The sequence below is a fragment of the Barbus barbus genome (assembly GCF_936440315.1).
Source record: "Barbus barbus genome assembly, chromosome: 41".
Lineage (NCBI taxonomy): Eukaryota > Metazoa > Chordata > Actinopteri > Cypriniformes > Cyprinidae > Barbus > Barbus barbus.
The window spans coordinates 26168901-26192454 of record NC_136719.1 but is presented as its reverse complement, the minus strand read 5'-3'; the positions used below and the strand labels follow the sequence as shown (position 1 = coordinate 26192454).

The 23554-nt window shown below is 41.2% G+C and overlaps 1 protein-coding gene and 1 pseudogene across 4 annotated transcripts in view; both read right to left on the bottom strand.

Annotated features, from left to right (window-relative positions):
- Positions 1–915: 915 nt before the first annotated feature.
- LOC306860955 (transmembrane protein 184C-like) lies at positions 916–19738 on the bottom strand (annotated as a pseudogene). Its single transcript has 10 exons — positions 19634–19738; positions 18033–18163; positions 17886–17922; positions 17600–17805; positions 17442–17516; positions 13222–13315; positions 5547–5659; positions 4299–4398; positions 3941–4112; positions 916–1181 (listed from the first exon to the last, which is right to left on the bottom strand). The product of its transcript is annotated as a transmembrane protein 184C-like (transcript).
- Positions 19739–20421: 683 nt separating this feature from the next.
- The window catches only part of ednrab (endothelin receptor type Ab), a 12015-nt gene continuing 8882 nt past the window's right edge, over positions 20422–23554 (bottom strand). For 2 of the 3 annotated variants that reach the window (XM_079401826.1, XM_079401827.1), the window contains exons 6-8: positions 23502–23554; positions 22116–22224; positions 20519–22029 (exon numbers count right to left, since the gene is read on the bottom strand). The exon at positions 23502–23554 is cut by the window's right edge and continues 81 nt beyond it. In XM_079401826.1, the coding sequence (XP_079257952.1) occupies positions 21886–22029; positions 22116–22224; positions 23502–23554 (306 nt within the window). In that variant the 3' untranslated portion in view covers positions 20519–21885. Of the gene's footprint in view, positions 22030–22115; positions 22225–23501 lie in introns of all 3 variants that reach the window. The other variant, XM_079401825.1, reaches the window with a different exon arrangement.

Sequence of the window (23554 nt, the reverse complement as noted above, 5' to 3'; positions counted from 1 at the left end):
GCAATATATTAAACAATTTAACAGGAATCAGGCCAGCACTTTTATATTATTAGTGACTGATTTAAAACATAACACACCGTTTACAATACTTGTACAGAATAAGCACAGGTCTGTATTTTATGGATTTGTGTAAAGATTTTTTCACATCAATTTCACATCAAGAATACATTTTTTGGTACAAGATTTTAAAAACACAACGATGTTTGTATTATAGTGCCACCTAGAGTTTGGAGTCTCTGGGATTTACGGTTTCTGACACTTTTATGGCATAATAATAATGATAATAGTAATAATAATAATAACTTAAAATTACAAATTAATAATAAAATTATAAATTATAATATAAAAATCTGAACAAATACAGGGTTTCAGTCAGGGTTATTATTAAAAACTAAAACTATTAGGAACACTTAAAGCTTGGATAAAATAAAATACAAATATTAGATAAAATTATATTAAATTAAAACTAAAATTAGACATGTTGCCTTGGCAACTAATTGAAATAAATGGAAGCTCTAAAATTAGTAACTGGACATAAAAATCTAAAATTGAAATAAAAAATAAATTAAACATAAACAGTGATATTAAAATAACTACTGAAAATGACAAAAGCACATATAATTTCTAAATATAAAAAAAAAAATTAAAAAGAAAACTCAAAGTAGCTATTTAAAAATGAAAGCTAATTCAAAATATTATTGAACACTGTATAGTATATAAATAATACAACTATAACACTGGTTCCAGTAGCTTCGCTGAATAAAATGCTGTTTAACTTCAATTAAGGTAAAGCTTTCATGGAGACTGAAATGGAGATTATTTTAAATAATTTCTGTTTGCATTATCCAGATGTGAACAGGTCTTCACTGTACATCTGAGTGTGTTTATTATTCTGTAGCTTCACCACACCGTTTGCTAGGACTCTGTTCCTGTGCTCTGATTGGCCGCTGCAGGCCCCGAGTCGCTGTCACTCTCCCAGGAGGAGGATGTGAAGCCGGCAGGGGCGGAGGCTGAGTGGGGCGTGTCTGTGTAGCCCAGCCCCTGGTACCGCCCCTGCGGGGAGGCGGGGACTGAGTGGCGCTCGTGGGACATCCCAGCGAGGAGACCGGTGTGTTCACCCTGACCGACATCCGCTTCAGAGCCGAAGAACAACTTACGGGGACGACCAAACACCGTACGGCCTGCAGAGCACACAAACCGCTCATTTGTTAAATGACAAATCATGACAAAAAGTTTTTGCATTGTGTTCCACGATCATGAGATCACAAAAGCTGGAGACAAATTGACTTAGGACAGCATATTGATACCTAGCAACAGCTGTCTAGAAACCACTGAGAACACCCTAGCAACCACCCAGGAAACTATACAAACTGCTTATCAACACCCTAGCAACTGCTTAGCAACCACATAGTAACGCCCTAGCGACCATCAGCTACCTTGCAATCATGGAAAACACCCTTGCAACTAGAAACACCCCAGCAACACCCTAGCAACCACCCAGAAGACTCTACAAACTGCTTAGCCACACCCTAGCAACTGCTAAGCAACCACATAGCAACGCCCTAGTGACCATCAGCTGCCTTGAAATCATGGAGAAACGCCTTGAAACTACTAACACCCCAGCAACACCCTAGCAACCACCCAGGAACGCTTAGCAACTGCCTAGCACATGCTTAAAATAAAAACACCCATGTGACATTTATTAGCTAATGTAACCAAATTTGCAAGAGAGAAATTGTTGGTAATTGTGTAGTTTCCAAAAGGAAAAAAGTTTAAATACATTTCTATTATTTAATAATCTCAATAATAATTGTATTTATATAATACATTTAAAAAAAAAATATATATATATATATATATATATATATATATATATATATATATATATATATATATATATATATATATAGTATAACAGTCTACAGTGGTGTGAAAAAGTGTTGGCCCCCTTCCTGATTTTCTTTTTTTTTTGCATGTTTGTCACACTTTAATGTTTCAGATCATCAAACTAATTTAAATATTAATCAAGGATAACACAAGTAAACACAACATGCAGATTTTAAGTGAAGGTTTTTTTTTATGAAGGGAAAACTAAATCCAAACCCACATGGCCCTGTGTGAAAAAGTGTTTCCCCCTCCCCTGTTAAAACATAACTGTGGTTTATCACACCTGAGTTCAGTTTCTCTAGCCACACCCAGGCCTGATTACTGCCACACCTGTTACAAATACCCCTTTTCCACCAAGGCAGTTCCAGTGCTGGTTCGGAGCCAGAGCCTAGTTTCAAACCGGTTCTTTGTTTTTCGACACCCAAAGCACCAGCTCCGAACCGGTAAAAGCGGTTCGTAAGTAGCACCAAAACATTTCTGGTGTAGAAGGAAGAACCGCTTGCATCAGGAGCTGGGGGCGGGGTTACCGTGACCAACAAGACGAACAGAAACTTGGACCGCCATATTTGAAATAGCAGCTAAACGCTAACACGTTTGATTCGCCATGTTTGGATGCCAATGTAGGTTCACAAAGCCATGAACATCAATAGCAATGCAACGTCCGCCATTGCTGATAGTTTGTTTAGGCTTTGGATCGCTCTCGCGGTGCTTTAGTGTGTTGTGTGCCGATCGATCGATCTGTCTGCGTGGCGCTGATGCACCTCGAACAAGCCTGTTGTGCCGTGCTAGTGAAATGAAACATGAAACGTATTCAGTGACGTAAGACCAGCTTTGGGACTCCAGTGAACCACAGTGAGAGCCATTATCCACAAATGGAGAAAACATGGAACATTGGTGAACCTTCCCAGGAGTGTCCGGCTGACCAAAATTACCCCAAGAGCGCAGCGACGACTCGTCCAAGAGGTCACAGGAGACCCCACAACAACATCTAAAGAACTGCAGGCCTCACTTGCCTCAGTTAAGGTCAGTGTTCATGACTCCACCATAAGAAAGAGACTGGGCAAAAATGGCCTGCATGGCAGAGTTCCAAGACGAAAACCGCTGCTGAGCAAAAATAACATAAAGGCTTGTCTCAGTTTTGCCAGAAAACATCTTGATGTTCCCCAAGACTTTTGGGAAAATACTCTGTGGACTGACGAGACAAAAGTTGCACTTTTTGGACTGTGTGTGTCCCATTACATCTGGCGTAAAAGTAACACAGCATTTCAGAAAAAGAACATCATAGCAACAGTAAAATATGGTGGTGGTAGTGTGATGGTCTGGGGCTGTTTTGCTGCTTCAGGACCTGGAAGACTTGCTGTGATAAATGAACCATGAATTCAGCTGTCTACCAAAAAATCCTGAAGGACAATGCCCGGCCATCTGTTCGTGACCTCAAGCTGAAGCCAACTTGGGTTCTGCAGCAGGACAATGATCCAAAACACAGCAGCAAATCCACCTCTGAATGGCTGAAGAAAAACAAAATGAAGACTTTGGAGTGGCCTAGTCAAAGTCCTGACCTGAATCCTATTGAGATGCTGTGGCATGACCTTAAAAAGGCGGTTCATGCTCGAAAACCCTCCAATGTGGCTGAATTACAGCAATTCTGCCAAGATGAGTGGCCAAAATTCCTCCACAGCGCTGTAACAGACTCATTGCAAGTTATCGCAAACGCTTGATTGCAGTTGTTGCTGCTAAGGGTGGTCCAGCCAGTTATTAGGTTTAGGGGGCAAGTACTTTTTCAAACAGGGCCATGCGGATTTGGATTTTGTTTTCCCTTCATAAAAAACCCCCTTCATTTAAAAACTGCATGTTGTGTTTACTTGTGTTATCTTTGATTAATATTTAAATTTGTTTCATGACCTGAAACATTAAAGTGTGACAAACATGCAAAAAAAAAAAAAAATTAGGAAGGGGGCCAACACTTTTTCACACCACTGTATATATGAATAGTTATATAAAGATGGTAATTATAAACTGCATTAGATGTGTGCGTGTGAGTGAGCGTTCTCACCGGCGTTGCGCACTTGCTCTGTGATGTCTGCGCGTATGTCTGAGACGTCCAGCATGGCGAGGAGCGAGTCGAAGCACGAGCCTTCATCATCCTCACGAACGTATGGACGACTGCTGAAACTGTAGTGATGAGCGATCGCTGCCAGAAACATCTCCAGACAGATGATGAAGTCCTGCACACACACACACACATTATCACACATACACACTCAATTAAACACACAGACAGTTCATCAAAAGACTAAATCATGTTCTCTTTTATTTCAGAAACTAACAAAATATCTGTCTATGACATATCCTGATAAACAGCTGGATAAATGTGTGTGTGTGTGTGTGTGACAGAGTGTGTGTATGTTCACCTGTAGTCCCGTGGCTACGGCTTCCACGCTGTCCCACTCCCAAGTGTGTTTGTCTGAAATCACTCCGACTTTCACCAGCAGAGCGATCAGCACAGCCTGCCTACAACACAAAACTACACATCACATACAACGTCCCATGCTTTATTTCTCATTCTTGCATGTTTCACCCTAGCAACCACAAAGAAACCATATTTTATAACTATCAACTCCATTGCAAACACTGAGAACATCATAGCAACTGCCTAACAACACCCTAGCAACCATCTATTACACCTATCACCTGCCTTGCAGCCAACAGCCTAACAACACCCTAGCAACCACCCAGGAAACCCTACAAACTGCCTAGAAATTCAATTCAAGTTTATTTGCTTAACACTTTTCATGATACAAATCGCTGCAAAGCAGCTTTACAGGAAATTAAGTTTCTACTATATGTTTAGTAGTAGCTTATCAGTGGTGACTATGTCAAGTTGATGTATATATGGCAGAAATGTATGTTAAAAATCAGATAATGCTGTAATCAAACAGACGATGAACACTATTAACAGCAATGATTATATGTTGCAATCAAATTATAGCAAAATTTGGTAGTTCTATGTGTTGTTTCAGGGTTGGCGTCATCTGAGGTCCTCTGAGGTGTTGGCATCATCTCTTCTCAGGTGTTCAGTCAACTCAGATCTTATAAGGGTTGGATACCCTAGCAACCGCCTAGTACCACATAGCAATGCCCTAGCAACCATTTATAACACCTATCTCCTGCCTTGCAACCAACTGCCTAACAACACCCTAACAACCACCCAACCATACAAACTGCTTAGGAAAACCCTAGCAACCGCTTAGTACCACATAGCAACGTTCTAGCAACCATCTATAAAACCTATTACTTGCCTTGCAACCAACTGCCTAACAACACCCTAGCAACCACTCAGAAAACCCTACAAACTGCCTAGAAATGCCCTAGCAACTGCCTAGTACTACATAGCAACGGCCTAAAAACCATCTATAACACCTAACACTTGCCTTGCAACCAACTGCCTAACAACACCCTAGCAACCATCTAGAAAATCCTACAAACTGCCTAAAAACACCCTAGCAACCACCTAGTACCACATAGCAACACCTTAGCAACCATCAGTCTTTAAATTCAGTATTATATTATTATTATACTAGTTTAGTGTCACTAAACAGCTGTCAAACATCAGCTTCAGATTCTCGCCGCTGCATTAGTGAGCGTGAACATGAACGTACCAGAAGGACACGAAGACGACGAGTTTGACGCAGAGCAGCTTGCCGACGGGTCTCAGAGGCTTCAGCTCTTCTCGCAGCGTTCGGTAGAACAGCAGCAGGCAGTACATCGCAAACTTAACACAAAACAAGCTCCAGTGACCTGTAGTTCCAGACATTTGACTATAGCATATAATTACTATAGGAATTAGAATGTTAAGTCTATCTTTAAAGGACTGTGGAAGGGATCACTCGCCCTGGTGGGCTGGTCAGAACCCAGGAACTCAGTCAACAACAGTTCTTTTCCTTTATGACTTTACTGTGCACTGGAGCATGTAATAGGTGTGGTCTGTACAGAGATAACAAACACAAAGTAAATAATACAGACTTTAAATCCAATAATTTCCCAATTCAATAACAAATGACATTACTGTCAATATTACTGGAATTAAATGAAATACTACAACTCAACGAATTGGCATATTAGCATCTGAATAGGCCATTTAACCGCATAATCTTCATTAACACACTTATACTTGCGATTCCCAATAGACATATGAACTAAAACAATAATCTCTCTCAATGTAGAACATAAGAACAGTAGAAATAGAGTGATTATAGAATCTCACGGCAGATATACATAACGTTCATTTAAACAGGCGCTGGTTATGCGCACTCAATCAAAGGAAAATAATTACCATAACCGCGATTGCCGGCAAGATTACAACTTAATCTCAATATTAAGCATAATTCAACAAGAACAACTCACTTTACAGGATGCACGCACACATATTACACTTGGATTTGGAGCGGCTCGCATCTCTTCTCTCAAACTTTGCTGCGCAATCTTAAAATGGCGACAGGTCTTAAAAGGGCAACAAGTCTTAAAGGGGCCACACACGCAAGCCGTTTGTACAGCCGCCCCTAAATTGTGTTCAATTTGACTCTTAAGAAGGTTGCGTGTGTGTTACTAATGCTGTATTGAGATCCTCTCTATCATCTTCTGGGATGGAAGGCAAGGCCACAAGTCGAGCTACGGGTCTAGTATATACCTTCCCTTGAACTTGGACATCCACTGATCTCACTTGCGAGTCTTGACTAGGGTGCACCTGGACTACTTTCCCAAGCGGCCAATGTGCTCTGGGCAGTTGGGGATCCATTATCATGACTATTGTGCCTGTGGTTATATTAGGGAATGTATGGTGCCATTTCTGTCTGACTTGCAAGTTCGGAAGGTAATGGCGGATAAAGGAGGACCAGAAGTGGTCAGCTAACACCTGAGAGTGTCTCCACCGGCGACGACTCAAACCCTCTTCTTTAGGGTATATGACTGTAGGTAGGGAGTTGTCTAGCCACCCCGTGAGAAGAAGGTTTGGTGTTACCGGATCGGGATCAGCCACGTTACAAGACACATACCCTAGGGGTTTGGAATTAAGGATGTTCTCCACTTCGACTAGAACAGTCCGGAGTACCTCTTCCGGTACCGTTTGGGCTCCAACGGTCGCTGATAGTGCCATCTTAATGGATCTTATCTCCCTCTCCCACACTCCCCCGAAATGTGGTGCTGCAGGAGGATTAAAATGGAATGCTATCTTCTGTGGTGTGAGTTTCCGCTGAAGATCAGGTGACATGGCCTGGAACGCTTCATACAGTTCCCGTTCCCCCCCTCGAAAATTGGTTCCTTGGTCCGACAGTAACTCTACAGGGGAACCTCTACGTGCTATAAACCTCCGAAGTGACATTAGAAAGGAGTCTGTGTCCAAACTATTCAGCAGGTCTATGTGTACAGCTCGTGTGGTCAGACACTTGTAGAGGATTCCCCACCTCTTTTCTACTCGTCGACCAATTTTTACAAGGAAGGGGCCAAAGCAATCCATACCAGTTGAATGAAAGGCTGGTTTGTAGAGACGCAAACGTGCCAAAGGAAGGTCTGCCATTTTGGGAAAGGTGGGTTTGGCTCTCAGCCTTTGACATTCCGTACAGGCATGTTGTAAGATGCGGATGGCTACTCTTCCCCTTAGCACCCAGAACTGTCTCCTTATTTCTGCAAACACCCGATCAGGGCCTGGATGGCAGAGTCTTTCATCAAAATCTTGAAGAAGTAACTTCACGGCTGGATGTCTGGAATCTAGTACTATTGGATGTTTAAGGGTGGGATTTAAGGTCTCTGCATGTCTTAACCTACCACCAACCCGGATTAGATTGGTGGATGTGTCAAATTCTGGAGCTAAGGTGAGTAAGCGGCTATTATGTTGAAGAGCCTTGCCTGATTTCAACCGTTGTAATTCCTCAAGGAAACTCTCACCCTGCACTTTCTGGAGTATGTATGTCTCTGCTTCTTGGTAAGTGTTCGCGGTAGGTTCTCCTGACTCTCCAGCCGCCCCATGTAGCTCCTGGGCAATGGCCTTCACCAGTTCTTTCCAGGTCTTATACTCACCGCCAAATTGTCCGTCTACAGCTACAACTCCAACTCCACAGAATGCAGATTTCTTGAGCTCAGACTTGTCGATCTCAGGGCATTTGGTAGGGTTTGCTGGCCAGTTCTCTGGGGAGAGAAACAGGAATGGGGGTCCTTGACTCCATCTGTTGGGCTTAGCAAGGTCTTTTAGAGTCTTTCCTCGTGTAAGGTCGTCCGCTGGATTTTGAATTGAATCCACATATCGCCAAGTGGTGACGTTGGTAAGCTCGTGAATTTCAGCCACTCTGGTGCCGACGAAAACTTTGAAATGGCAAGACTCTGACTGAATCCAAGACAGCACCGTAGTGGAGTCTGTCCAGAGTACTGTGTGGCGAAGTGGCAGTGTTAACTCTTTCTGCAACTGGGTTTTTAACTGTGCACCAATTACAGCAGCACAGAGCTCCAAACGGGGTATTGACAGGACTCTTTTTGGTGCTACTCTAGAGCGTGCCAGTACAAATGACAGATGGATCTTACCCAACTGATCTTCAGTGAGCAGGTAGGCCACTGCTCCATATGCACTCTCTGAAGCGTCGCTGAACACATGAAGGTCGGTAATAGATCTTGTTCGATTTACTGATGCTGGTACATATGACCGTGAAAAACTGATCTTGTGGAGAAATTGCAGTTCTCCTTCCCATTCGTTCCAGCTCTGGACTAAGGCTTGGGGAAGTTGGGTATCATCCCAGCTGCGCTGTTTGTTCCAAAGTTGTTGGACCAGTACCTTAGCCCTGGTAGTGTATGGGAGGATATATCCTAAGGGGTCGTACTGGCTTGCTAAAACTTTGTAAATAATCCTCATGGTGGGAGCGCCATGATTGATAGGCCGATGACGGTAAGTCAGGACATCTGCTGGGCAATTCCAGCTAAGGCCCAATGTGGACTCCTGCGCATCAGTCCTTTCGTGGGCTAGCCATAGTTCGAACCCATCCGATCTGGCTTCCGGTGGAAGATGTTTAATGACAGCTGGCATATTGCTGGCCCATTGCCTTAATTCAAAGCCTCCTTCAGCTAATAGCCCCCTCAACTTGTCAACCAATTGCTTAGCCTCCTCTGGTGATGGTAAGCTCTGCAAGCAATTGTCAACGTAAAAGCATCGTTCTATGGAGAACCTCACATCATCGTCCTGTTGGCTATGGTCTCTTACGTGTCGCTGTAATGCAAAGGTCGCACAGCAGGGGCTGCACGTTGTCCCGAATGGCAGAACTTGCCATTCAAAGACGTCAGGGGTCCCCTTTTCCTTGGAGTCACGCCAGATAAACCGAAGAAGGGGTCTATCTTCAGGAAGAAGACGGACCTGGTGAAACATGCCCCGGATATCCGCGCTGATCGCTACTGCATGTTCACGAAATCTGAGTAAGACCCCCAGGAGTGATGAACCCAAGGTGGGGCCAGCGAGGAGTGAATCATTTAGGCTGAGACCATTAGACTGAAAGGAGCAATCGAACACTACACGATGCTTGTTATTATGACACACCATGTGATGTGGAATAAACCAGCACTCACCATCTCCTTCTCTTTCTTCGGGATTGAGCTTTCTGATTGCTCCAGACTGAACCAATTTCTGGATTTCGGAAGAATAAGCATCAGCTTGCTGTAGGTCTCTGGCAAGTTTTTTCTCAGTACTCCGTAGGCGTGGCATGACTGCTTCCATGGTGGCGTGAAGATGGGGCATGTCACCCTTTCGTAACAATGGTGTCGCATACCGGCGTATTCCATCCACCTCTACACGAACTGTTTTGTCTTCCAGTAGTTCAACGGCCCTTTGGTCCTGCTTTGACCTTGTGCACTCCTTTTCATTCTGAAAGGGCAAAACATCCACTTGCCACAGCCTACTAACATTCTTGAACAGTTCCGTGGTGCTGGGGGTAAGGGATATGTGGAGACACTGTTTCGGTTGGAGTCGCTGCTCCAACAGGCTGGTAGGGCCCTGCAATGTCCAGCCTAATTTGGTTCTTATTGCAGCAGGACCACCAGGTGGACCAAGTCTTACCGGCTCAATTGGTGAGATCATGTGAGTTTGATCTGCCCCAACAAGGATGAGAGGTTTGGCCTTTTCAAAGCACTGTAATGGTAGTCCAGCCAAGTGCTTATACTGCTTCTGCAGCTTGGGAATTGGATACGAGTGGTCAATGAGATCAAGCTGTGGTGCAGTAAAGGCTCTAGTTATGAGATATCGCTTCTTCGGATTGTAATATGGAGAAATGTGGAATGAGACTGAAGCCCCCTCAAGGGTTTGCACATCATGACGGATTGTTCTCAGAGCTAAGCTTTCTTCAGTACCTCTCAAGCCAAGTTTCTGTGCCGCTTCTGGCAGAAGCATTGTCCGCTCAGAACCGTCATCCAGGATTGCAAATGTGTCTAATGTGCAATTGCCATGATGTAGGAGTACCCTGACAACCTTGAGCAAAACCTTATTACTGCTGACTGGTTTGTTCAGGTACAGTGTCTGTGTCGCTGAGCTGACTAGGCAAGCCTCTGTTTTGGGTGCCTCTGTGATAGGCCTCTCATTTACCTCATGGAGGATTCGTAGATGTTTCCTCTGACAAAGTGGACATGGTTTCTTTAGACCACAATGGGCAGCCTGATGCGCGAGACCACAGCGCCAGCATCTCCTATTGGTTCGTATCCACTCTGAGAGCTGATCTTTGGTGAGGGTTGGAATTTTGGGGCACTGACTAAAAGCATGTTCAGAGTTCTGACAGTAAGAGCAATATACCATGGGCCTACTCTTAGCTTTCTCATCAACCTTGGCAGGAGAATATGTAGTGGTTCTCACCTCAGCACTATTCCCCGACCCAGTCAGTACAGTGGCAGTGGTTCGGCGTGATTGTAGAGCTGCTCTGGGATCTCGTGTAGCTCGGCTTTCTCCCTTGGCTGTTTGATCATCATAACTTTGGCACCAAGACTCATATTTCAACCATTCTGCTAGATGTACCAATGAGTATGTCACACCAGGCCGATGTAACATGTGGCGGCGGAAATCGGCCCTTCTTTCAGGTGGCAGCTTACTGAGGATGCGTGCAACATGTGACCCACAATGCAACTCAATGCTCCCTGCCTGGCCCAAAGTCTTAAGCAGACCGACTAGAGACTGCACTTGAAGGGAGAATTTCTCAAAGGCTGAGGGGTCATTGCGGCTTATATCAGGTGAATCAAGAATAGTGGCAATCCGTCTTAATGCTACCTGGTGGGGCTGACCGAATCGCTCATTGAGGGCAAACATGGTGTCCCGATAAGGTGTAGGGGAGTGCAAGAAAGAGTCTGCTATTAGACAAGCATCCTCTAATTTCAGGTGGTCAACCAGGACTTGATATTTGAACATCTCAGTACTGTCAGGTGGCAGGAGATTGTCCAAGGCTATTTTTAATCGAGCAAACTCACTTGGATCTTTGTTGCGGAAATAAGGAATGGTGGGGCATGGACCTTTGTAATATTTCTCTGTCAGATCCACAGATGCCATGGGAGGTGACGCATTATAGGATGGCATCCTGTGTGGTTCAGGATAAAGACGTGTGGATGCATCCCATGGTCGCTCATATGCGTACGGAGGACCTGTCTGTTGGGCAGGATACTGGCCATACCAAAATTGGTCATCATATGAATTTAGATGGCTAAAATCCCTAATCGTCTCCACAGAAGTATGTCTAGGGTTAAGTGTCGGTGTGGCCCTCGTAGTGCTATAATGCCTTTGCTTGTCGCACTGATTCATATTTTCTGGCTCGTCATATGCAATAGGTGGAGGAGGATCTGGCCAGTCTTCATCACCCGGATCTGGCGCATGGTGAAATTTAACTGATGGATGATCAGAGCGAGTGTTGGATGTAGATAAAGGCCTTTGCAGACTACAGGCTCTGTCCAAAAGCTGAATCAGCTCATCTTTGGCTGTCTCAATCCGTTTAAGGTCAGCTTGGATGGCCTGCTGTGTTTCACGAAGCTTTAAATTCTCATCTGAGATCCTTTGCAACTTTAGAGAGCCAGCATCTGATCTATCGCTCAGGTATCCATCACCTTCATCAACGAGGGGAATGAACTCTGCATTGGATTCAGACTGTAGTTCTCGGGTTTGATAATGCGGTGATAACTGCTGGGCAGGGCTAGAGGTGTGCTGCTGTAGAAGACTTGGACGGTTACTTTGCTTATCCCTGACAGTCAGCCTCGAAGGGGAAGAAAAGGTGGGTAAACTGTCTGCTCTCTTAGGCTTTGCAGCAGATGCTCCAACCTGTGATGAAGAGTAATCGTCGTCAGATGACGCCACTGTTTGTTCTCTTGTACTAACTGGTGACGCTGATTTACGGAAGCTCTGCAAGTCCACCTCATAGTCTTGTAAATAGGCTGGACGGCGCTTTGGGCGAACCGAAGGGTTTACTGGTTCAGAACTGGCTGACATCTTAATCCAGAGGAGTGATCATCCGGCTCGAAGGACCATTTATAGGAATTAGAATGTTAAGTCTATCTTTAAAGGACTGTGGAAGGGATCACTCGCCCTGGTGGGCTGGTCAGAACCCAGGAACTCAGTCAACAACAGTTCTTTTCCTTTATGACTTTACTGTGCACTGGAGCATGTAATAGGTGTGGTCTGTACAGAGATAACAAACACAAAGTAAATAATACAGACTTTAAATCCAATAATTTCCCAATTCAATAACAAATGACATTACTGTCAATATTACTGGAATTAAATGAAATACTACAACTCAACGAATTGGCATATTAGCATCTGAATAGGCCATTTAACCGCATAATCTTCATTAACACACTTATACTTGCGATTCCCAATAGACATATGAACTAGATGTAGAACATAAGAACAGTAGAAATAGAGTGATTATAGAATCTCACGGCAGATATACATAACGTTCATTTAAACAGGCGCTGGTTATGCGCACTCAATCAAAGGAAAATAATTACCATAACCGCGATTGCCGGCAAGATTACAACTTAATCTCAATATTAAGCATAATTCAACAAGAACAACTCACTTTACAGGATGCACGCACACATATTACACTTGGATTTGGAGCGGCTCGCATCTCTTCTCTCAAACTTTGCTGCGCAATCTTAAAATGGCGACAGGTCTTAAAAGGGCAACAAGTCTTAAAGGGGCCACACACGCAAGCCGTTTGTACAATTACTCTATTAGCATGTGTCAGTATCAGCAATACGTTGATACATTTTCTTAGTGCCACAGTCTGTGACTATAATATAAATTATATTTATAAATGAATAAATGTTGGTTACCAGCTGTGAGGCGTTGTTGACGATAACAAGGTATGTCCAAGCATTTCTGAAGCTGAAATTACCTTCATCATAAACTCCACACAGCTGACACACACTACAGCACAGAGACAGAGAGACGAGCTGTCTGGTTATATATATATATATATATATGTTATATATATATTTATCCATCAATACAGTGCTTGAAGTGGAAAAAAAGAAGTGCCGGTACTCAGCCATTTATATTAAATAAATAAATAAATAAGTACTTTTTAATAATTCACAATGTATGTAGTGCCACAATCAATCAATCAATAATTAAATAAATTTTTTCAATACAAATTAGCACAAGTCAAGCTGCAATACCAAACAGGACCACTACTCATCCGCGCGCCTCCCCTGACATGCTCTCGCGCACCACACAATGAAGTAGACCGACTCTGCTTGCGTTCCTTCACGTGATTGAACGAGATGAGAGGTGATCCCGCCTGGGTAGTGTGATTTAAATAGCTTCTATATCATTTCCAATCATATATGGGATCATATAGCCTAATCACCCAGACCCTGACAATTTTACTCTGAGTACTGGCAACATGTCAGAAGTGCAGGTACTGTAAAGACTAAAATATAGAAGTGCAGGTACTGCGTACCGGCCCACTTCAAGCACTGCATCAATATACATGATATTATTGTTTGTGATTGATCTAGATCAGTGGTTTTCAAAAAACGACTTAAAATTATTTAAAATGAACCCAAACAAGCTTTAAAATGAGCTAAAACAACTGAAAAGTTTGAAGTTAAAATATATTTCTTAATGATGGATGTGTTTCAGCTTTTGTCTTCTCCAGATGTTAACTGATGGACTGGAGTGGTGTGGATTATTGTGATGTTTTTATCAGCTGTTTGGACTCTCATTCTGACGGCACCCATTCACTGCAGAGCATCCATTGCTGAGACACCGATGCAGTGACACATTTCTACAAACCTGATGAAGAAACAAACTCTTCCTGATCTTGGATGAACTGATGCGTAAACTTTTATGGCGTTATTTTACTGCCAAGCGTCGAGAGCGCATTTTTGTAGTGCGAAAGTAGATTAATATAATGCGCATTTGCGAATCTCCCTGCTCGCACGCGCTATTAATTATTTTCACACCTGGATTAAACGTCAAAAGTTATCAACCAAACAGATTTTTCTACGACTGATCCAATGAAAATACTAGGCCTAGGTGAAGAGGGAACTGATTCTGGAATTTCTCTACAATTTAATAATATTTAGTCATATCAAATGTATATTAGAAATGCCTAGGAATCGGGTGCTTGGATGATTTATAAAACAAAACAAACAAACCTAGTTTGTCTAATTGTTTGGTCAAACCCCTCTGAGCGATTAATCTAAGCAAACAAACAAACAAAAAAGTATATTATTCTTAAAGTTCATTTGTGTACTTGGGTTGAAATAAATAAATATATAAATATATATATACATCTTCTGATTTAAGACAGAACTAGGGTCAGATGCACTATTCCCTAAATAGCCTACTGAAGATGTGGAGACCAAATACAACACTATTATGAGTTTATCATATTTGTGATAACATCACTACATTATATTCTATGGGTTTAATGCATTTGCAGACAGTGTCATAACTGTCATATAACTGAATATGCACTGTTTTAGAGGAGAGTGCCACTGAATGTGTTGCTAATATGAAGTGAGTTTTCATGAAAAGAAAATCAGAACTGAAAACAAAAACTGGATTTAAAAAAATAAATAGATAAATAAAAAAACTCCCAATAAATGTCCAAACAGCGATTCTATCAGAGCACTTAGTGTGTTATGATATCATCGTTTTGATGTTGTTTGATAGGAATTGTTACTATTGCCAACAACTGAGAATTTATTGCAATGATTTTAAATTCAGTTGAGATATCTGACATAACATTGAGCTTTTATATGAAGTCTTTAGAGCCACGGGCTGTTTTTAGATAAATCGAGGGGTTTGACCAACCACAGCTGGACAGAGCTTATTTATATGAACAAATCAGCCAAGCACCTCATTTCTAGCCATTTCAAATATATATTTGATTAACATTGCTAAATATGATTAAACTGGAAAGACATGAAAGATCTTTCTTTGATTGTCAAAATATTTCACAGAAAAGAACAAAATACAAACATAAAAGATATAAAGTACAACAAAGTAGCCTACAATAACCAGTGTGTTAAAACAACAATGCAACAATAAAAGAAATCAAGGAAAGGCCCTAATGAAGAAATCTGTTTCAAGATCATTTTTAAAAGTGCATAATGATCATTTTTGACAAAGTTTAATTCAGGTGCGAAAATAATTCATCTTCATATATATACATGTACATCTCAAAAAAATTAGAATGTCGTGAAAAAGTTTAAATAAGATGCATATAAGATTACTTATTTGTAACTTATTTCAAAAAGTGAAACTTTCATATATTGTAGATTCATTACACGTAAGGTAAAACATTTCAAAAGTTTTTTGTTTTAATTTTGATGATTAGAGCTTACAGCTCATGAAAGTCAAAAATCAGTATCTCAAAATATTAGAATATTTACAATTCAGTTTCAATTAATGACCATCCATACAGTATAAATTCTGCGTATCTCTTGTTCTTTGAAACCACAATAATGGAGAAGACTGCTGACTTGGCAATGATCCACAAAGAGGGTAAGTCACAGAGGGTCATTACTGAAAGCTGTGGCTGTTCACAGAGTGCTGTATCAAAGCATATTAAATGCAAAGTTGACTGGAAGGAAGAATTTGGGTAGGAAAAGGTGCACAAGCAACAGGGATGACCACAAGCTTGAGAATACTGTCAAGCAAAGCTGATTCAAACACTTGGGAGAGCTTCACAAGGAGTGGACTGAAGCTGGAGTCAGTGCATCAAGAGTCTCCACGCTCAGACGTCTTCAGGAAAAGAGCTACCAAGCCACTTCTGAACCAGAGACAACATCAGAAGCGTCTTACCTGGGCTGTGGAGAAAAAGAACTGGACTGTTGCTCAGTGCTCCAAAGCCCTCTTTTCAGATGAAAGTAAATTTTGCATTTCATTTGGAAATCAAGGTCCCAGAGTCTGGAGGAAGAGTGGAGAGGCACAGAATCCAAGCTGCTTGAAGTCCAGTGTGAAGTTTCCACAGTCAGTGATGATTTGGGCTGCCATGTCATCTGCTGGTGTTGGTCCACTGTGTTTTCTGAAGTCCACAGTCAACGCAGCCATCTACCAGGACATTTTAGAGCACTTCATGCTTCCTTCTGCTGACAAGCTTTATGGAGATGCTGATTTCATTTTCCAGCAGGACTTGGCACCTGTCCACACTGCCAAAGGTACCAATAGCTGGTTCAATGACCATGGTGTTACTGTGCTTGATTGGCCAGCAAACTCGCCTGACCTGAACCCCAGAGAGAATCTATGGGGTATTGTCAATAAGAAGATGAGAGACACCAGACCCAACAATGCAGATGAGCTAAAGGCTGCTATCAAAGGAACCTGGGCTTTCATTACACCTGAGCAGTGCCACAGGCTGATTGCCTCCATGCCACGCATGTTTGTTTGTTTAGATAAATCACTCAGAGTGGTTTGACCAAACAATTAGACAATTAGTTTTGTTTTATAAATCATCCAAGCACCCGATTCCTAGCCATTTCTAATATACATGTGATATGACTAAATATTATTCAATTGTAGAGAAATTCCAGGATCAGTTCCCACGTAGGCCTAGTATTTTCATCGGGTCAGTCGTAGAAAAATCTGATTGGTTGATGACATTTGACATTTAATCCAGGTGTGAAAAGAATTAATATCTAGCGTAAGAGCACGGAGAGATGTGCGCGTGCACAGGACAAAGTTTGAGCGCTCACACGCACACTTGAACGAGAGGAGAGACACGTTTTAAGTGCGCGCACTCTCTCGTCTGGTTTTCTGCGAGAGCAAAGGAAATCCGCATGCGAGCGCATTATATTAATCTACTTTCGCACTACAAAAATGCACTCTTGACATTTGGCAGTAAAATAATGCCATAAACTTTCAGCAAATGTTAATTTTTGGGTGAATTACTCGTTTAAGTCATGGGAAAACACCCTCAAATATAAATGAATAAACAAATATATATATTACAGAAAATTAAAATTAAGTTCCAGATAGTAAATCTTCAGAACCACAGATCTAGATGAGTGTGTGTGTGTGTGTGTGTGTGTGTGTGTCGTACAGTGCAATGATGGTGGTTACAGGTCTCACTGCTGTGTACTGCAGAACTCCAAGCTTACATCTGAACAACAGAACCCTGAGAAAGACAGAGAGAGGTGTTCATCTTACTCTATTTCATTTCATTCGTGTGTGTGTGTGTGTGTGTGTGTGTGCGCTCACTCTCCCATGGTCCAGGGTGGGCAGCAGCAGAAAGGGGGCAGCAGGGATCTCTGCTCCTGCACCTCCAGCATGAGCACCAGACTGGGATACTGATTCTCCAGGAAGTTCAGCAGGAACATCAGGAAGTTGTAGATGACATACGCCTCATAGCATTCCCGACATGTGTCCACGTAGATGGCGATGTTGGGGTATTTTAGAGCGATTCACTGCAAGACACAAACAGCTGTTGGAGATTGTTCTCTTGACAATAAGCAGCAGTTTCCTCCAGGAGGTGTTTGTTACTCACGCTGTCTAAGCTGTATATGGGAACCATCCAGAGAATCCTGGAACAACACACACACCATTATCAGTTATTATATGCTATTATCTGTATGTTATCTGATTCTCATTTATAGGACATGTGCATGCATGTGTGTGTGTGTGTGTCAGATACCTGATGATGGGTTTCTGTAGCTCAGGTTGTGTGTAGTGAACCAGATGTTGTAAAATCCCCCACAGTGAAATAGGGATCGTCAAACACACAAACACACCTGCGATGAACCACGCTTTAGTGTGTGTGCCCACCTACAACAACAACACACACACACACACACATACACACACACACACACACACACGTCAGTAAACACGATAGATAGATAGATAGATAGATAGATAGATAGATAGATAGATAGATAGATAGATAGATAGATAGATAGATAGATAGATAGATAGATAGTCAAGTCTGCTTTATTGTCAATTCTTCCACATGTACGGCACATACATACAGAGAATTGAAATTGCGTTACCCTCAGACCCTTGGTGCAAACAGTTAACATTAAACACGTTCAGATACAGATAAATACAGTTTAAACATACAAATGAGGACATTGTAGAAAAAATAAAGAAATAAATAAAGTGGCATAAGGCGCATGGCAGATAGTGCAAACCAGTTAAATAAAAACAAAACTGTGCAGATATGTGTGTAGTGCAAAAAGAGCTTGTCAGTCTGTTAAATTGACAGGAGAACAGTCTTTTTATGAGACTATCCAAGAGGTAGTTTGCAGTCAATGCTGGATGAGGTAGTGATCAGTCCAATGCTGCACAAGTGACAGGTGCTGGTCACAGTTTGTAAGATTGTAAGTTGGTGGGGGTGGCAGGTCCTGGGGGTGTGGGGAGCTGGGAGGGGGGGGGGGGGGGGTCTCATAGTGTCAGAGTTCAGTGTTGCATGGGGTAAGAGAGGGAAGGGGGGGGGGGAAGGGGGTCAAGGACGGGAGGGAGTTCAGCTTCCTGACAGCCTGAGGTATGAAGCTGTCCTTCAGTCTGCTGGTCCTCGCCTGGAGACTCCGCAGTCTCCTCCCTGATGGCAGCAGCCTGAAGAAGCTGTGTGTCGGGTGGGTGGGATCGCCTGCAATGCGGAGGGCTCTGCGGGTGAGACGGGTGCTGTAGATGTCCTGGAGGGAGGGGAGAGAGACACCAACGATCTTCTCAGCTGCTCTCACTATGCGCTGAAGTGACTTGCGGCAGGATGCGTTGCAAGCGCCATACCACACAGTGATGCAGCTAGTCAGGATGCTCTCGATGGTGCCTCTGTAGAAGGTGCACATGATGGGGGCCGGGGCTCTGGCTCTTCTCAGTTTGCTATCTATCTAGATAGATAGACGGACAGACAGACAGACAGATAGACAGATAGATAGATAGATAGACAGACAGACAGACAGACAGACAGACAGACGATGGATGGATGGATGGATGGATGGATGGATGGATGGATGGATGGATAGATCGATAGATAGATGATAGATAGATAGATAGATAGATAGATAGATAGATAGATAGATAGATAGATAGATAGATAGATAGATAGATAGATAGATAGATAGATAGATTACAACAAATATAAATACACAATATAAACTATATACACAATATTTACAGTAAAATCGATGTGTATGAAATATCCTGCAGTTGATCATACTAACAGAAACAGCAGCATGTTCTGGTGTCAGTGTGGAGCTCTCTAATGAGGTTTTAATGATGATGTTTAATGATCACCTCGGCTCTCCGCAGCTCCCACGCGCACAGCGGCAGCGCCACCGCGAGCACGAGCGCGAACAGCAGCGCGGCGAGCGGCCGGATCCAGAGCCGCCAGACCGGCATCTTCACCGACACCGAGCCGCGCCTCACACCGATGCGCTCGAGCGAGGACGCTGCTCGGAAACAGGGCGTGATTACCGCACGAACCCTACTATTGAGAAGGCTTAGCTCATGAATATTAAACAGTAGAGGATGACGTTGCTTGGTAATCTCATTGGAGCGTCAGAGCACGTATGCTAATTAAATATTCATGAGCCATGAATTCGTTGCTTGCTATGTGGGTGCTCGGTTACTAAAATTGCGTTTCAGCCAATCAGTTAACTCTATCGGGCGGACATCACATTACCTAATTAATATTCATGAGCTAAGCCATCGCTGTTGTAGGATTTGTTAATTTGCGTCTTTCGTTATGAACTGAACGTAACATTAGATGTCATCTTATATGCATCTTATTTGCTTATATATTGTTGTTGGTATTTCAGTTCTATTTTAGTTACTATGTGCCTTATGTGAAATAAAATGTGTAAGAAAAACTGGTCAAATTCTGTCAGATTTAACCATATATATATACCAAAATAAATACATTTTCCAAGATTTACCTAAATAAGCTTTATGCTATTTTTTATTACTATATTAGGCTACTATATAAAAATAAAAGCTAAATCTAGGCTATATGTTTCATCTTAATTTTAAATCTTCTATTTAAATCTAAATCTAAATGTTACAAATAAATCTGAAATATATTTATAATGACACTTTATTTGCACAGAATATTTGTCTAATTGTTTTAATCAATAGGCCTGCATTAGATCTGACAAAATGACAATGAATGAAAAAAATAATAATGTTAATGGTTGTTTTTATTAATATTAATAATATTTAACAACCGACTGTGGATGTTTCATGAGCAATTAAAAATGATCTGATGTCAGTCGTTTAATGACCCTGAAAAACGTTCCTCTTCCCACTATGGAAAGTCAATTCTGTGGGAATAAAACCATAATCCTGTCTCTGACAGTTTCACAACCAACAGACGACACACTCGGACTCTAACACACATCAAATATTTATTTACAACATCTTAAACAAAAAGGACATTTCATTTTAAAGTTTTCTCACAGCTGTTTTCAGAGCTGCTGACTAATTTAAACAACATGTGCAAAACAGCCATCAAACAAAATGTTACATATATTTTAAGTTCGATTTGTGATTTAATGTTACTTAATTCTACAGTTTCTAATAAATGATTTCACTTTGTAGGGTTTGCATTGACCTGTCGAGTAATCGAGTTGTGAAACAGGCGCTATAGTTGAAAAAACGCCATGTAAATAGTGTCTGCATCATGTTTACGTCTCGTAACGCAATTAAAGTAAACAATGAAAGAAAGTGGCCAATGAGTGTCTGGTGGGCTAGTTTTATTTGGAACTGGATGTAGCTTTGGAAAGCTTCTGAAGACCATCTTCCTAGAGTTTGGACTGGTAAGGCTGGATTGGAGAAGAGAGTTTGAAAATGTAAATTAAATGACCTTTCTTAACTTGGTCTGTCTTACTTTGTTTGATCAAAAATGAAATGGCAATCGAGAACTGTTAGGTCTGAGATGGTGGGGTTGGTGTCCGGATCGAATTTAGAGGAGATGGTGAGCTCTGAGCATATAAATGTTCTATAAACGTTACTGGAAGAACGTTTGTTTATCCACCTTTTTCTTGCCGTAAAAATGGGCCATTTGTAAATTCTATGGGTCTAGCTTCCGATCTCATCCGCGTCCAGCTATTTTTACAGTTAGTTTTGCTGCTTGATATTGGAAATTGGTGAGAATTATCATATTATTTTAATGTATTATCTTAATTATGAACACACTGGTTTGTAGTGCAAACAGTTTTGCACATTGTTATTCTCCTCGTTATTTACCTAGAGCGGCCAATGAACCGGAAGTCTCACCCATAGGCTGACTTCCGTGTTGAAGAAAAACTTTGAGAGAACCTTTCCAGAACGTTCTGAGAAAATTCCCTGTTAGCTGGGCAGTTTATAAAACATCTGAAATTACTTACAGCACATTGAACACCAATGTTTGCAAAATATGATGCACACACCAAACAAGACGCACTTTCTTTGTCATAATAGTAGACACAGTTAACCAGTGCAGTAGATATAATAATATAAATATATTTGTTGATATCTCTGTAGTCAGGGTTGAAACGGTGTGTTTGTGGTCAGTTGTAGCTGTCCTTGCGCAGTGCGGTCCGGTCCGATAAGCCGTTCTGATCAGGGCTCTTGTACTGGAAGCTGGTCCCGTTCAGGGGCACGACGCTGCTCAAGAGCGAGCCGGCCGGATAACACCAGCAACACAAACACGACTGACAGAGACAGAGAGAGACAGCAGAGATTAGACCATCACAGCATCACTGCGCTCTGTTATCACTCTCATTACAGCTCTCTGTACCCTGAAGCAGTTCTTGAACTTCTTGCTGACAAAGTAGAGGATTATGGGATTGATGCAGGAGTTGATGGTGGCCAGATTTATACTCAGGTAATCAAACACCAGCAAGAAACTGAGACACAAAAACAACACAAACAGGTGAAATTCAATAAAGATTAACTTTGCAAAATTGCAATACACATCAAAGAATTGCATTTCTGCAGAACAAGCAACAGGAATATGTTTCTTATTTCATTGATGCATACTATAAAATATGCTATGGCTTTGTGTGTCAATGTTATTATAATTCATAAAAAAAATAAAAATAAATTGTTACCTGAAATAGAATATTAAAAAATTAACATTTATTTTATTAAAATGAAAATGTTGCATTTTAATTTAATTTTTCATTACTGAAAATGAAACCTAATAAAACTTAATTAAAAAAGGTTTTTAAAATTTATTTTAATTAATTGTATTTTAACATTATGTTCATGCTCTTATAGTATTGTTTTAGTCCAACTTTAAAAGTTTATTAATAAGTTAAATTTGTATTTTTATTAATACATTTGCTTTACTTGTATGTTTGTAAGTATACATTATTAAATGTTATTTTAATTTTGTTACATTCATGCTCTTATAGTATTATTTTAGTCCAACTGTATCATTTAAGTTTCATTAATAAGTTTAATTTGTATGAATTTTTTATTAATAAAAATTGTTTTATTTGTATGTTTGTAAACATTTTCAATGTTCTTTTAACATTATGTCATGCATTTATGATATTGTGTTTAATACAATATCTTTAAAAGTTAAGTTTTATTAATAAGAAAAAACTAAACAAATTAATTTACAATTTGTATTAGTTTTGGTTATTTCAGTACATCAAGTTAAACTAAATGAAAATAAGAAATGTTGCCTTGGCAACTAACTGAAATAAAGCAAATTTCTGGATCTATTTATTTATTTTTATATCGGGGGAACAAAACAGCACCTTGGCTCATTTATATGGATTTGAACCTGCTGTGTAAATAAAGCTGAGTGGAGAAATAAAAACGTTATTTACGTATTTAAATTAAAAACTAATAATAATGACAAAACCACAATAATTACTAAAACTTTAACTAAAAATAAATGAAAACATGAATTTAAATTTTTTATAAAAACTATATTAGTGTGATCAGTGATACTGCTTGTGTGTGTGCGCGCATGTGTGTCTGTGTGTGTGTCTGTGTGTGTGTGTGTGTGTGTGTGTGTGTCTGTGTGTCTGTGTGTGTGTCTGTGTGCTTTTGTGTGTGTGTGTGCGCGTGTGTGTATGTCTGTGTTTTTGTGAGTGTGTGTGTGTCTGTGTCTCTGTGTGTGTGTGTCTGTCTGTCTGTGTGTGTGTGTGTGTGTGTGTGTGTGTTTTACTTCAGCAGATCGCAACGGCCAACGTCGTTCTGAAAATAAACCATCTTCTTGAG